The sequence below is a fragment of the Taudactylus pleione genome, unplaced genomic scaffold (assembly GCF_031769625.1).
Source record: "Taudactylus pleione unplaced genomic scaffold, aTauple2 ptg000642l, whole genome shotgun sequence".
Taxonomy (NCBI): domain Eukaryota; kingdom Metazoa; phylum Chordata; class Amphibia; order Anura; family Myobatrachidae; genus Taudactylus; species Taudactylus pleione.
Window position 1 is genome coordinate 5,340,820 of NW_028285044.1, and position 13,226 is coordinate 5,354,045.

The following is a 13,226-nucleotide window of genomic DNA, read 5'->3' on the forward strand; positions in this document are numbered from 1 at the left end:
GCATCAATTGACGTCACAGATGTTTGGCGCATATGCAGACCATGCAAGCATTTTTCACTACTGTGAAAGATGTTTGAAAGCTCCTCAACGGACAGCTCTTTACCGCAAGGGCAGTCCCAGCACTTAAAAAGATATAAACATAAATACAAAGCGATAAGCTGTGATTTTTTTTGTGCCACATTTCGCTGTTTTTTTTTTTTTTAAATATACCCCTATATTTGATCACCCTCTTATTGCTCTGCTAATAGTTTATGGAATCAGAGGGGCAATAAACGAACTCAGAAGGAGAGATATGCCCCACAGCTAATTGATCTCACCATGCTGGGAAAAGCTATTCAATTAATTAGCCTTTACCCCACGCAGTAGACCTCCAGTTAACACCGCTAACCCATTAATTATGCAATAAAGTGCGGAATTAATGTGGATTCTCTGTGTGTTAAACCCAAGAAGGTGCCTTTTCGCTGTGGCTTTTCCGCGGAGGAAAAGACCACTTCTGAGTCTTTGGGGTCTACTAATAATCATAGAACTGCCACGATTATTATCTATCCATATCCCAGAGGATATTTTCATTATAAATGGAAATATCCCCGCTATGTATAAAGGGAAACTCGTAGGAACAGCGGTTGTGATTACCGATGTCCTGGTGAGTTATATCCCCGGCTAATTGTTGAGGTCTTTCACAGAAGTGAAACACTTCTCGGGGTAAGCTGACAATGTCCATGTGCAGTGTCAGCTTCCAGAGCCAGCCGCAGGCTGCGAAAGAGAGATCAAAAGATCTCTCTCCTGCTCCTGGAGCTTCCAAAGGCTTAGAGCAAATTACACCATCTGAAGCTTGTGTAAACTACTGGGGCTAAACTCCGAAAAGCTATTTTTTGGAATTTAGTACATAGGGGTCAGATTGTAGTCATGGGGGCTGCGATCTGAAGTGCTAATTTGCACTTTTCTGTGAAATCTCCTGCATTGTGCTCTTAGTACATAACAACAATACATAAAATTATGCAGAAACTGCAATCTCTGCATAATTGTAAGTAAAAATCAGCTTGATACATAGGCCCCTTAGTCCACTAATTGAGTCGGCCGGAGCAGGTAATTATCCTGTGGCTAAATGGATTCCACCTTGAACGTTCCAGCATATTACTCTGCTAATATAAAATACCTAACCCAGAAAAGGTGCTGACCCCAAGTAAACACCTTGGTGCATACAAACTTATATTAAAAAAAATAGCTGTAATGAACATAATTATGTTTCCGTCGCTAACAGAGAAGATGCGCGCGCTCTTCCCGCCAACATCATATAGTAGAATATAAATGAAGAGTAAAGCGAGCGCGCGAACTCTACTTACTGCACATAAGCGCGCGCCGCAGACTCCCTGAGGAGGGCGGGGATTCGGGGGAACGCGCGGCCGGGGGAGGGGCTAGGGTGAGGAAGCTGGAAATACACGGGCAGGAGAATGTACGCAGAATTCAGCTCTTTAAAACAGGCGTGAGCCGGCAGGAAGCCGGGACCTCGGCCAATGAGAGGGGGTGGGCGGGATCAACACGTTGACAGCGGGAAGGGGCGCGGCCACAGCCGAGGTGACAGCGGCGTCTTCGGAGGGAGGAGTCATCAGTTTGCTGCCGCTGCTAGTACTGGACGGGGTCGTGCTGAACATGGAGCTGTCTGCAGTTGGGGAGCGGGTCTTTGCCGCCGAATCCATCATTAAACGGCGCATAAGGAAGGTGAGACCTCAGAGTGGCCCCTCGCAGCACTGCGGCGGGTTCGGTATGCGGTGGAGGCATGTCATCCTCTCTCCGCCTCTGCTCCTTGTTTAGCCTCCGAACTGCGCAGTCAGAGTCCAAAACGCAGGCCCGTGCAGCAGCGCAATGGCGCGGCTCTGCGTCTATCATGTCCTTCCCATATAGCGGCCCGAAGTACGTCATGTCCAGCAATTGCTGGATCGTCCCTCTCACAGCACTTTTGTCTGGTATCTGTCAGCAGCGTCTTTGTAACCAGATGTCTTCTCCAATATATTGCCCCGTCACACACAGCAGCCTCACAGCATGTGTCTGCTGCTTTATGAAGCCTTCAATGTGTAACCTTTATCTAGTTTTGTTATACCTCCCCCTTTTTTTTTTCTTCTTACAATTCATACGTTACCATAGTGCAGATAGGGTTCCCTGCTCTGCCCCATATGGTGTGACCTCACATGCCCTCAGCAGTCTATTGACACATCACATGTCACCTTAGTGCAGGTAGGGTTCACTACTGTGCCCCCAATGGTGTGACCTCACACGCCCTCAGCAATCTGCAGACACATCATATGTCACAGTAAAGGTAGGGCTCCCAATAGTGTGACCTCACATGCCCTCCACTGACATGTCATCCATTTTTTTGTGTGTTATTTTATACTAGAGTTAAACTAAGGAATTTTTTGACAACACAATCCTACTTTATGCTGCTGTGGTTCTAGCTTTTAATTTATGCCCTCAGATGTTAATTCTTATTGTAATAACCTAATTAAATTACAGACTTATGACTCTGAATATCACAAAAAAAAAACATTTTATTGATATTAGAAAATTCCCATAGTGATAAACGCACAATTTATTTATTGCTGATTTAGCTGGTTTCATTGCAAAGTTAAAATGGGGACAAGTATTGAGTCATGCTAATGCTATATAGAGTAACTAAACACTACATCACTTCTGGCAGTAGACCAAAACTAAGTGTACAGTATTATTCTTTTGGCTCTGCCTAGCTTCTATGTCAGTGTAACATTTACTATCTCCTCATTTCACTGTCCTATCTTGCAGCATATGCCTCATTCTTGAAAACCTGATACAAGGCAAAGTCTTGAATAATTAGTTTGTTACAGACTCATTTTTTTTTTTTTTTTTTAAGTTATTAGTGTTTTATTTAATTTTTTTTAAAACTATTTTCTTTGCATTAGAAAAACAAATGAAATATAGATCATTGTCCTGTATGGACTTGTTTTAATATTTCCATGAATGAGTGCAATATTCTATAAAGGCTGGTCCAATACAAAACTTGTACTTATGCAAAAATGAATTCAGTCTGTTAAAATGATGTTGCTCTTGTTATTCCATGAAAGCCATTGCTCCCTAAAGGCCATTTTAGGCATTGAAAGTTTTCCAGCTCAGTCTTTGAATATATTTAGGTAGAAAGTGGTAAAATGTGTCCTCCCACACTGGCTGCCTAGTTCTGATAATTTCCAGAAGCCCCTGTGACTAAGATAGATGTAAAATAGATCCCTTTTATATACATTTTTTTTTTCTCTAGTACTGTATGTAACACTTATCTCCCTGACACTGCTGCCACCTTCTGGGATCAACTCCCACTCCTGCTTCACAAACCCACGGTCATCAAGTTTCAACAATAGTGCTGAAATAAGAAATAAAAAACCTCTCTAGAATACATTTTCCAATAGTGGAGTCATCCCTTGAAATGTTTGTTGCTGTTAGATGGAAAACAGTTGAATTTATAAAACAAATAGTTATGCAAAATCTTGTAGAGGTTGCGAATGAAGAGGTAAGATTTTATCATGGGTCTGCACGAGTTCCTGCCAGTAAGATCACTACAATACTTTGTAGACAGCTTATTTGAGCCGTAAGATAATAGAATGAGTTACAGTGAGGTAAACAACAAGGATAAATGCAATGTGAAATTTTGTAATCCATGTCCGAGTATAATGTGAATATCGGAAAATGTCTTTGTCTGTTTAAATTCCATTTGACACTTAGGGGTCTATTCAATTAGCTGCAAGCCTGCTTTCCTCGGGAGTACATATACAATATGGCCATATGCTGCACTGGTAGCTCTGAACTCATGGCTTTTTTTTTTTTTATTCCATAGCACTGCATAAAAAAACCCCACAAAGTCAGGCTGCCACAAGGGGTGCGAGTTGAGGAGGGGTTTCCACGGCATTGAAACGGAAACTTTTCCCCCTTGCAGCTAATTGAACTGGCCTCTTAGTAGCCTTTATGATCCTTTACTTACTCACACTCTTATTTTATTGCACTACTACACTACAGTATATAGTTACCAATTCAAAAAGAATAGATGAGTTCCCCTGAGACCCAGTGTGCACAGAAGAGAGTGAAGTATAGAGGAAGCCAGCATGAGACTGATTATAGTGCATTAGACCAGGGGTAGCCAACCCTGGTCCTCGAGAGCTACCAACAGTGCATGTTTTCCAGGTTTCCTCACAGAATCACAAGTGAAATAATTAGATCCACCTGTGGATCTTTTCAAATGTGTCAGTGAGTTATAACTACACATGTGCACCTGCTGGGTGACCTGGAAAATGTGAACTGTTGGTAGCTCCTGAGGACCGAGGTTGGCTACCCCTGCATTAGACAGTAGAGTTCTGGAACCTAGGCCTGCCTCTGCACCTAATGCCGGGTACACAGTAGATGATATGTCATCCGATCCCGCCGATTGGGTCGATATATTGGGCACATTGTTTAGTGTGTACCCACTATGCGTGCCCCCACTGCCTGACATCTGGGTTGTTCCATCGTCCATGCTTGGATGACGGAGCAAACCAGCTGCTGACGCAAGTTCAATGGTGCTGGCAAGCGACATATTGGATGGGCTGTCACCGGATCAAGGAGTGTGTACCGCCCGTCCGATATATTTTTCATCAGCACCATCGGGCGTCGCATCGGGGGGTCGCCTAATGTGTGCTCACCTCTACAGTTTTCCTGCTGTGTGATCTGGAGGAAGCCGGCCTGGGAGAGAGCACATAAAGAGCATGAAGCATGTCTTTGGTGATGGTATTTTTATGTTGCCACATCCAGGAGTGTGAAGAGTAAGGCAAACACAGTTTTTGTGCCTGCAACTGGCAATTTATTGGGGAAAAACAAAAACACATTCAATTCTTCCCTTTTTTAGGAAACCTACGTGTTTCCCAAGAACTCTCTCTCTAACCTGAAACTGAGCTTTTTCTTGTGCTAAATCTGTCTCCAATTTTTACATACACTCCTATCCCTATTTACTATATAAAGAAGGAAGATTACATTAAATAAAGATTGGGCAATGCTTATAATTTAAAATTGTGAATTAATGTTATTGTCTCTAGTACGGTCTTAATTTTTTCTGCTTGCTTCAACAGCTAATATTTTTTCAATGTGGGAAATGCAATCTGAGCTTAACCCACATCCAGCTTTTTACAGAGTATCCCCACCAAGAAGCTTGTAAAAAATATATTAATGTATATCACCATCCAAATTAACAATAATGATTAAATCCCTACGGCTGAAAATCACTATTAAAACATATTTGCTTAAGACCTGTTGCCAGCTTCTGTTGTACTAATTGAGTAAAGCCAGGCTCTATATACACACATGCACTTGGTATCTGTTTGCGCTGGGAAACAGAGCTTAGAATAGGGATCACTCCTCCCTATGTAATCTGCTTTGTGTCCCATGATGTTTGCTTTAACTTATGTTTCTGCTACCTTCAAAGCTGCTAAACTCACATTGAATGTAGATACACAGTGATCATTGATAAACCGATGCTCTACTTCTACATTTTCACACAAAGGGGGAGATCCAGTTGACCAACGGAGCTATTCAATTGTTGGGCTGATGATTGGGTGCGAGTGCCGTAGTTATCACACTTGTCACGCCCACATGCATTGGGTTTAGCCGCGTAAAAAGGCTGAACCCATCTAAAGTACCGTGTAATACAGCCAACTTTCTGCAGATTTCTGCTCGCCATCTCAGGACGGTGCTAGCAGATATCTGGTCACTCACACCCGATTGTCTCAACAATTTGTTAGTTTCTGAATAACTGAATGAAATATGGGCTTGATAAATATGGCCCTTGGATCTCTGAAAGATTTACAACAGAAAATAGTTTTACATATTCTGTGAGTACTTTTTGGGAAACATTTAAACATTTTTACATTTGGTGTTGGAATGTAGCAGCTCAAGACATGTTTGAAGTGGTTGGCCAATAATTAAAAAAATTATGTCCTCAATCATAGCAAATAGACTTTTAGGATTTTCTCTCCACTTTATTGTTACGCCGTTTTAAATCCTCAAGTGTTAGCACAATAAACCTTTATAGCCCTAGGGATTAGATAAATAGTGCTCTTTGACAGTTCAAAACTCTTGTTGTGTAAGAGCAAACCTTTCAGCAAAACAGAAACATCTGCAAAAAAGATATTCAGATTAGGGAGCACAAGCCTTTAAACTTTTTTTTTTTTTTACCAATTAAATTGTGTATTATTGCAATCTCGTTAATTTATTTCATTGTGGTATATAAAAAAAGTAAGCAATAATCTGTGTTTCATGAGTTGTAGCCAAGCTCTACTACCACTTACAGTATACCTGATTAGAATGTGCTATACTAAATTTATGACGGCACTTTGTAGTGTATTAGTGTTAGCTATAATGGGACACTATAATAAGATATAAGTGTCAGGGAAGCTGGAACCTAGGAAAACTGTGTTAAGCTGCGTACGATGGTCGATGCACGGGCGCGAATGGTCGTTGTCGACCGTCGCCCGGGAAAACCGGTATACATGGTCGATTTTGACAATGTTGGCCTGTTTTACTATAGGGACCTGCAATCGTTAATCGCGGGTCGTTATAGGTTAATGCTAGTGTTGGATGTTCGATAATGATCATCCAACACATGCAGAACGATCAGATAACTATCGTCATCTGATCGTCGTGCAGTCGCCCCGTGTGTGTATGCAGCTTTAGGCTTTAATCATAACAGCTTGCAGATTGAACAGTCTGTATTTAACAGAACTCTGAGGTTGTCAGGACTGTAACCATTTAATTGTTACTCAGCATGCATCTTCATATATTTGTATTGTGTTATGCATACAAACAAAACCAGTATTTTCGCCTTGCTTTCCCCATTGATTCCATTGTTTACACAAGCATTTTTCTCTCCTGCATTGTCCTTTACCACCTTGGTGCTGGCGGGCTCTTCTGGGGTTCTTAAAATTAAGGACATTCTGGCAAATTGGGTCTTGCCTAATGTAAAAATTTGACGGTACCTTTAGCACTTCTTATCTAGAGACTCTGGGCCTGATTCAGAGCCGGACACTCTTTAAGAGCGCTCACTCTGAATCAGGGCGTTTCTTTTTTTTTTTGCGGCCTCCTGGCCACTCGCTAAACTGGGTGACCACCCACAGCTTTTCGGGCAGCCAGGTGATGGTCGCGACCATCGGGGCTTGCAACGAGACAATTGCGGTAGGGTCTCGTCCGTCGCAAGCCCTAGAGAGCTTCTCTGGTGATGTCAGTGGTGCCTCCCACAAACGGCAGGCATTCCTTCGGGAACGCCTCCATTTGTGTAGCCACCCCCCCTGCCTACAAAACTGGGTGTGCTGTCGATCAACAATTTCTCTCTCGCTCCGGGGCTTGCGCATGCGTGCGCAGTACCCCACCATCGACCCGCTTGCGAGCGCTATGCGAGTGGGTCTGAATCAGGCCCTCTGTTCATAAAGCAGTACGGCAAGTTATCAAACCTTTTGACCAATTGTGGTGTGTATGGTCGACCTACCCCAAACATCCTTTTATCCAATACATACAAGTTACATACAGAGAACCGCTTTTGTACTTTGCCTAATTTCAATAAGTATTAGGAAAGAGATCTGGGTGACTTAAATGAGGTACACACTGTGCAGTAATCAGGTCGAACAGCAACTTCTCGGATTCCTGGTCCAATTATTGCACAGTGTGTAAACTGCACCAGGGGATCATTTAAAAAACATTGGGTTCTGCTCCCGATATATAGACACTGACTGCTACACAACGTTCGTTGGTCCCACTGAGCCAATACCATGCAGCCAATGTAGTGTGTATGGAAATCGTCTGACAGTGCGTTTAAAATCAACACCTCAACGACATTTGTTGTTCAGATAGGAACTGTAATTGAGTAGTGTGTACACTGGAATTTTTAGATGTTCAATTGATCATATTAGCTCTGTTTAATGCTGGATACACACTAAACGTGTACCCAGCACAATGTCGATCACGGCGGGGGTGCCGACATTGGCAAGTGCATAAACACTTACCTGCGCCTTGCTGACGATCATGCAGGTCCGACGGGTGATGTCGATGACATCTGCATACTTAGCAGATGCCAGTAGTAAGTCATCGTTGATGTAATATATGATATTTGTGTGCTTATTGATGGGTGACTCGATCATATTTTCATAATAATTCCCAATTTATTTTATAGAAGGATACGATTAAAAGTTATGTTTTAATTATGTTCATTTTCTGATATCAACTATATGGTATTTATGGATGTTTATTGATGGGTGACTGTCATATTTTCACACTCTGGGTCAAAATAATCCCCAATCTCTTTAAAGAGGGAACCGATTAAAAGTTATACTGTAATTTATGTATATTTTCAGATAATTTATATCAATTAATTTATTATTGAGTGCTCCACAAAGGAATCACTTGCTGCACATTGGCCGAGGCCAATGGAAGGTTTTTTTCTGAGTACTTGATATTCGATTCCAGGGAGCACCTCCAGCTATATACAAAATTTGGTAACTAATTATTAGAAGGTACTAAATTGCTGGTAATTGAATTACATTTTTGTCCTGTGCAGGATATTATTTGTGTTTCTTGTTTGTAGTCATCGTTATGATCAGTGTGCACCTGCTCTTGTATTCCGAACTTCCACGTCTGCAAAGTCCAAAGTTGTGTGAATACAAACTCACTGTACTTTGCCCAGTTCCACCTCTTAAGACGTGTAGATGTGATTGAATTGTGTATGACTCGCCTGTGTTTGCGTGTGCCCCCTTTTTTTTTTTTCTCCCCATCATGCTCTGTACAAATTTGCACAAGATACAAGTATGTTCAACTCTGTAACAGCCCCTAAGTATTCCTTATATTGTGATGTACAGATGTGTCCCTGCTCATCTAGCTGCGATACGCCATGCAGATTGATATGACTGTCCAGAGTGAGCCGCCAAGTCCTGTGCAAGCATCGATGGTCTTTTTTTTTTTTTTTTGTGGCAGGGATGTGTCCAACTCGCGATGCAACCAAGACGCACCAGATTATTTTTATATGCGACACTTGTTTATCTGTGTGCAACTGAGAGTTACGGCCGCTGCATCATAGCAGAGACTCTGATATACAAGTGTTGCGTATCAAATTATCCAGCACAGTCTCCTGGTGCGTCCTAATCACATCGCATTGCACATTTTCGGTAAAAAAAAACCCACAAAAGACACCCAACACTAGCAGAGTCTTAAGGGACAAGGCATGCCAAGAGACGCTGTTAGGCACGACTGCAGCAATGACTAGTGAGGACACATCTGTATTTGAAGCTGAGATGGTCCTCGGCAGCTGAGATGGTCCTCGGCTACTGAGATAATTACTAACTTGTCACCATGTATTTTTAAACAAATACTCTCCATACTGAGGCAGTTATACTTTGCTGAATAGGAAAACATTCCATAAAATTTAATTTTTAATTTAATTTTTTCGTCACAGGACTTCCCAAATTGTGTTCTAATATATGATTAATGTTTGGAAGCACTGAGTCCTCTTTTATTTTTATTTTCTTTGTTTCAGGGCCGTATTGAATACCTTGTGAAATGGAAAGGTTGGGCTATAAAGTAAGATCCCATTGTTTCTTTTTCTTGCTTTATGCATAGTTGGTTTGAATATTTTAATCTAGATTCTTGATTTCTAGGGGCACCTAAAAGTAGTATTTTCGAAATAGTGTGTAGTGTAGTATGTGCATAGATAATATTTAAGCGGGGTAAAAGACACCTGCATTGCTTCAGGCAGGAGATTATTGACCCAAGGCAGGGCCATAGAGAGAGGGATGGATTTTCACAGCAACATGCTAATGGACTGTGAACAATTTCTGATTTGTTTTGTTAGTAAGAGTTTTTGTCGTTTGAGAAAAGTCAAGACACTACATGTTAATCTACAACACACATAAATTTTTCCCGGTTTAGTTCCACAATAAAAACTAACAGTTCTATAGGATACTAATACCAATTAGCCCCTCAAGGCCACTACCTTTATTAGCTGGAATGGCCCCCTCTTTATTTTTATTCTAAGATAGTATTATTTATTCCCTACATGTAATTTAGCATGGAGATCAATGTATTTTATACTTTTTCATAAATTGGAATATTTTATTTTAATGTGCACTGTAATAAATATATTTTTATGGTTCCATTTATTGAAACGAAGTTCCTGTTGGTTAGTGATCTATAATATGTGTTGGTTATGTATTGAGCTGAACACATTCTTTATAACTTATATCCTGATGCATAACTCTCTGCAGGTACAGCACTTGGGAACCAGAGGAGAATATTTTGGATTCACGACTTATCGTGGCTTTTGAGCAAAAGTGAGTTTTCTTTTTCCTGCTATTTATACTAAAGATTACCTTCCGATACTACTTTTATGAAACAATGCATCATGTTTAATGTTTTGTCTCTTGCACAATAAAAAGCTTATTTGAGCTAAGTAAATCTCAGTTATAGGAAATATCCACATTTCCTAACTGCAGGGAATATTCTGCATGCTTTATTAAAAAAATTGATTTGTAGTAGAACATGCTTGTATTGGGTGCTCTGTATTTATGTGCAGGACATTGCTCACCAGCAGCACAACGCTCTTATGTACTAACCAAAGACATGTGCTCTGCTTTCTCATTCTTTCTTGTATAGAGAGAGAGAACAAGAAATTTATGGACCGAAGAAAAGGGGCCCAAAACCAAAAACATTCCTTTTAAAGGTAATTAAAGTGTTTTTACTTATTTTATTTTTTTTAATTATCCTGTTTTAGCCTTTAAAACCCATTAACATTCTGTTACAGAACAAGCTCCTCTGTAGTCTGGTACTGGGCATTGCAATTTCCAGACAAGGAAAGCTGCTTTTTATTTTTCAAAATCCATCTAAATAAAAAATTAGAATACATAATTTCTTTAATAAAGATTGTTTATCTTGAAAAAATAATGTCCAAAAGGTGCAAAATCCCAAGTATATATTGGAGTGAAAAATGATCCTAGTAAAACAAATTCTCAGTCTTAATCTCTAATGCTGTTTCATTAAACTATGTTCATCCCACTCTATGGGGTCAATTAAATTAGGAGCGAGGGGGCGAGTTGCTGTCGCAAAGGCATAGAAACTACAGCAGCTGGACTCTCCCCCCTCAAAGCCTGATCTTACTGTGGACCCTATGGTGCTGCAAACTAAAATCCATGGGTTTGGCGGTACTGTAAGTTCAGCATATAGCTGCACTTAGTTAAGTAAAAGGCCTTAAGCAGACATCAAAGACCTATCACTTTAAACATGAAAACAAAGTAGCCCAATCATACTGAGCCAGAACATCACTTTTAAAAATTGAACAAGTATTTTGTCAGTGTTGTAGAGCACAAGTAAGTGCTGCTGCCTGTAATTATTGTAATTTGTCCTTATTTACAGGCCAGAGCCCAGGCTGAAGCTCTTCGTATGAGTGATGTCCACTTTGGCATTAAGCCAGGTTCAAGCTGTTCCCCTAAATTGCACTCCAGTGCTGCTGTGCATCGTTTAAAGAAGGACATTCGGCGCTGTCATAGTATGTCTCGTCGCCCTCTTCCCCGTCCAGACCCTATGGCACCATCTGGAACTAGTTCTGGCCTGCGTCCACCTGTGTCTCCTTTTTCAGAGACTGTGCGAATCATCAACCGTAAAGCCAAACCTCGAGAGCCAAAACGTAACCGTATCATACTCAATCTGAAGGTTATTGATAAAGGAACAAAACAACCTCTTGGACGCCCCAAAATACCATCCCGGAACAGAGTGATTGGCAAAAGCAAGAAGTACAGTGAGAGCATGCTTCGCAATCAGATTCGCCATTTGAAATATGGCAGCTTCTCATTGTACAACAAGCCATCCCTTCGAGGACCAGATGACAAGGCTGATGATGAAAACACTCGCCAGGGTCTTGGCGATGATAGTTCAAGTACCTCTGGATGTCCTTCCCCAGCTCGATCAGATGACCGACCACCTAAGCTGCTGCCCGAGACCCTCAGCCCTGCTGTTCCTGACTGGCGTGAATCTGAGGCATTGGATCTCTCTATTCCCCCAGAGTCCTCAGCAAGCAAGCGTGGGCAAGGTGAGCCTGATGAATCTGATCCCGATGAGGAGGCTGGAGATTGGCGTCCAGACATGTCACCATGCTCCAATGTGGTAGTGACAGATGTCACCAGCAACCTGTTGACAGTCACCATAAAGGAGTTCTGCAATGCACAAGACTTCGAGAAAGTAGCAGCTGCTGGCAAATAGGGGGGAATAAAGAATTATAAGAACAAAGGATGTTCAACTATTTAAAGGTTAATTCACTCTTAAGCTATTGTTACACCACCTTACCCATTTGCTAGCTCTCTACGTTCATGATTCATATGTGGTCCTGTGTTGTAAGATAGTGGAGATCATGTTGTCTTGAATTGACTGACTGTTAGGATAATTTATGTACTTAGAAATGGCTCCACGTATAAAATGTAGGCTTTATTCACAAGGCTTACAATGGTACAATCTAAACTAAGAATGTGATGGCAGTTATTTGGCCCAGTCAGTAAGTGTCTTTGTCAACTTTGTTTCGATGTAATTTAATATTTATCAAATCGGCACGCAAATGGAAGAACCCTTTGTGGGGGCACTGCTTCAGAACGTGCAATAATGGTAATACATAAAATGTAACTTTTAATGACAAAAATTGTTTAAAAAGTAAGCCAAACTCAAATGCTTTTCACTAAACCAGACCTGTACCTAGAAGTAAATTTTTATATTAATGTACGACATCTAGAGACATAGGTCAGTAAAGAAGCACCTACTTTGTAAACAAATATAAGTAGGTAACTCACATAGTTTTCTTTCTTTGACTATCAATATACACAGAGTGGATTTGGAGTCAGACACATCTGTACCTCTGCTATTTTTTCATTATCCTGCTTGGCAGAAAGGCACTGTATATAATTTTTTACCTGTTTTGGATCCAATTAAGCACTATAATTGATATTACAGGTTGAGTCTCCCATATCCAAATATTTCGAAATATGGAATATTTTTGGCATGACTGAGAAAGTGAAACCTTTGCTTTCTGATGGTTCAATGTACACAAACTTTGTTTAAAACACAAATTATTAAAAATATAGTAAAAATGACCTTCAGGCTATGTGTATAAGGTGTATATAAAACATAAATGCATTCTGTGTTTAGATTTGGGTCCCATTCCCAAG

At 40.8% G+C, this 13,226-nt stretch overlaps 1 protein-coding gene across 1 annotated transcript; it reads left to right on the plus strand.

Annotated features, from left to right (window-relative positions):
- Window positions 1-1,613: 1,613 nt before the first annotated feature.
- On the plus strand, window positions 1,614-12,513 carry CBX6 (chromobox 6). Its single transcript, XM_088455070.1, has 5 exons — window positions 1,614-1,719; window positions 9,560-9,603; window positions 10,287-10,352; window positions 10,675-10,741; window positions 11,431-12,513. Exons 1-5 carry the CDS (start codon window positions 1,651-1,653, stop codon window positions 12,271-12,273), a joined length of 1,089 nt encoding a protein of 362 aa, XP_088311196.1. The 5' UTR covers window positions 1,614-1,650; the 3' UTR covers window positions 12,274-12,513.
- Window positions 12,514-13,226: the final 713 nt, after the last annotated feature.

Bases quoted from the DNA above. Each gene is read 5' to 3' on its own strand.
- CBX6 (XM_088455070.1), top strand. From the start codon at position 1,651: ATGGAGCTGTCTGCAGTTGGGGAGCGGGTCTTTGCCGCCGAATCCATC. The intron at 1,720-9,559 runs GTGAGACCTCAG...TCTTTGTTTCAG, and splicing joins TTAAACGGCGCATAAGGAAG to GGCCGTATTGAATACCTTGT. The intron at 10,353-10,674 runs GTGAGTTTTCTT...TTTCTTGTATAG, and splicing joins ATCGTGGCTTTTGAGCAAAA to AGAGAGAGAACAAGAAATTT.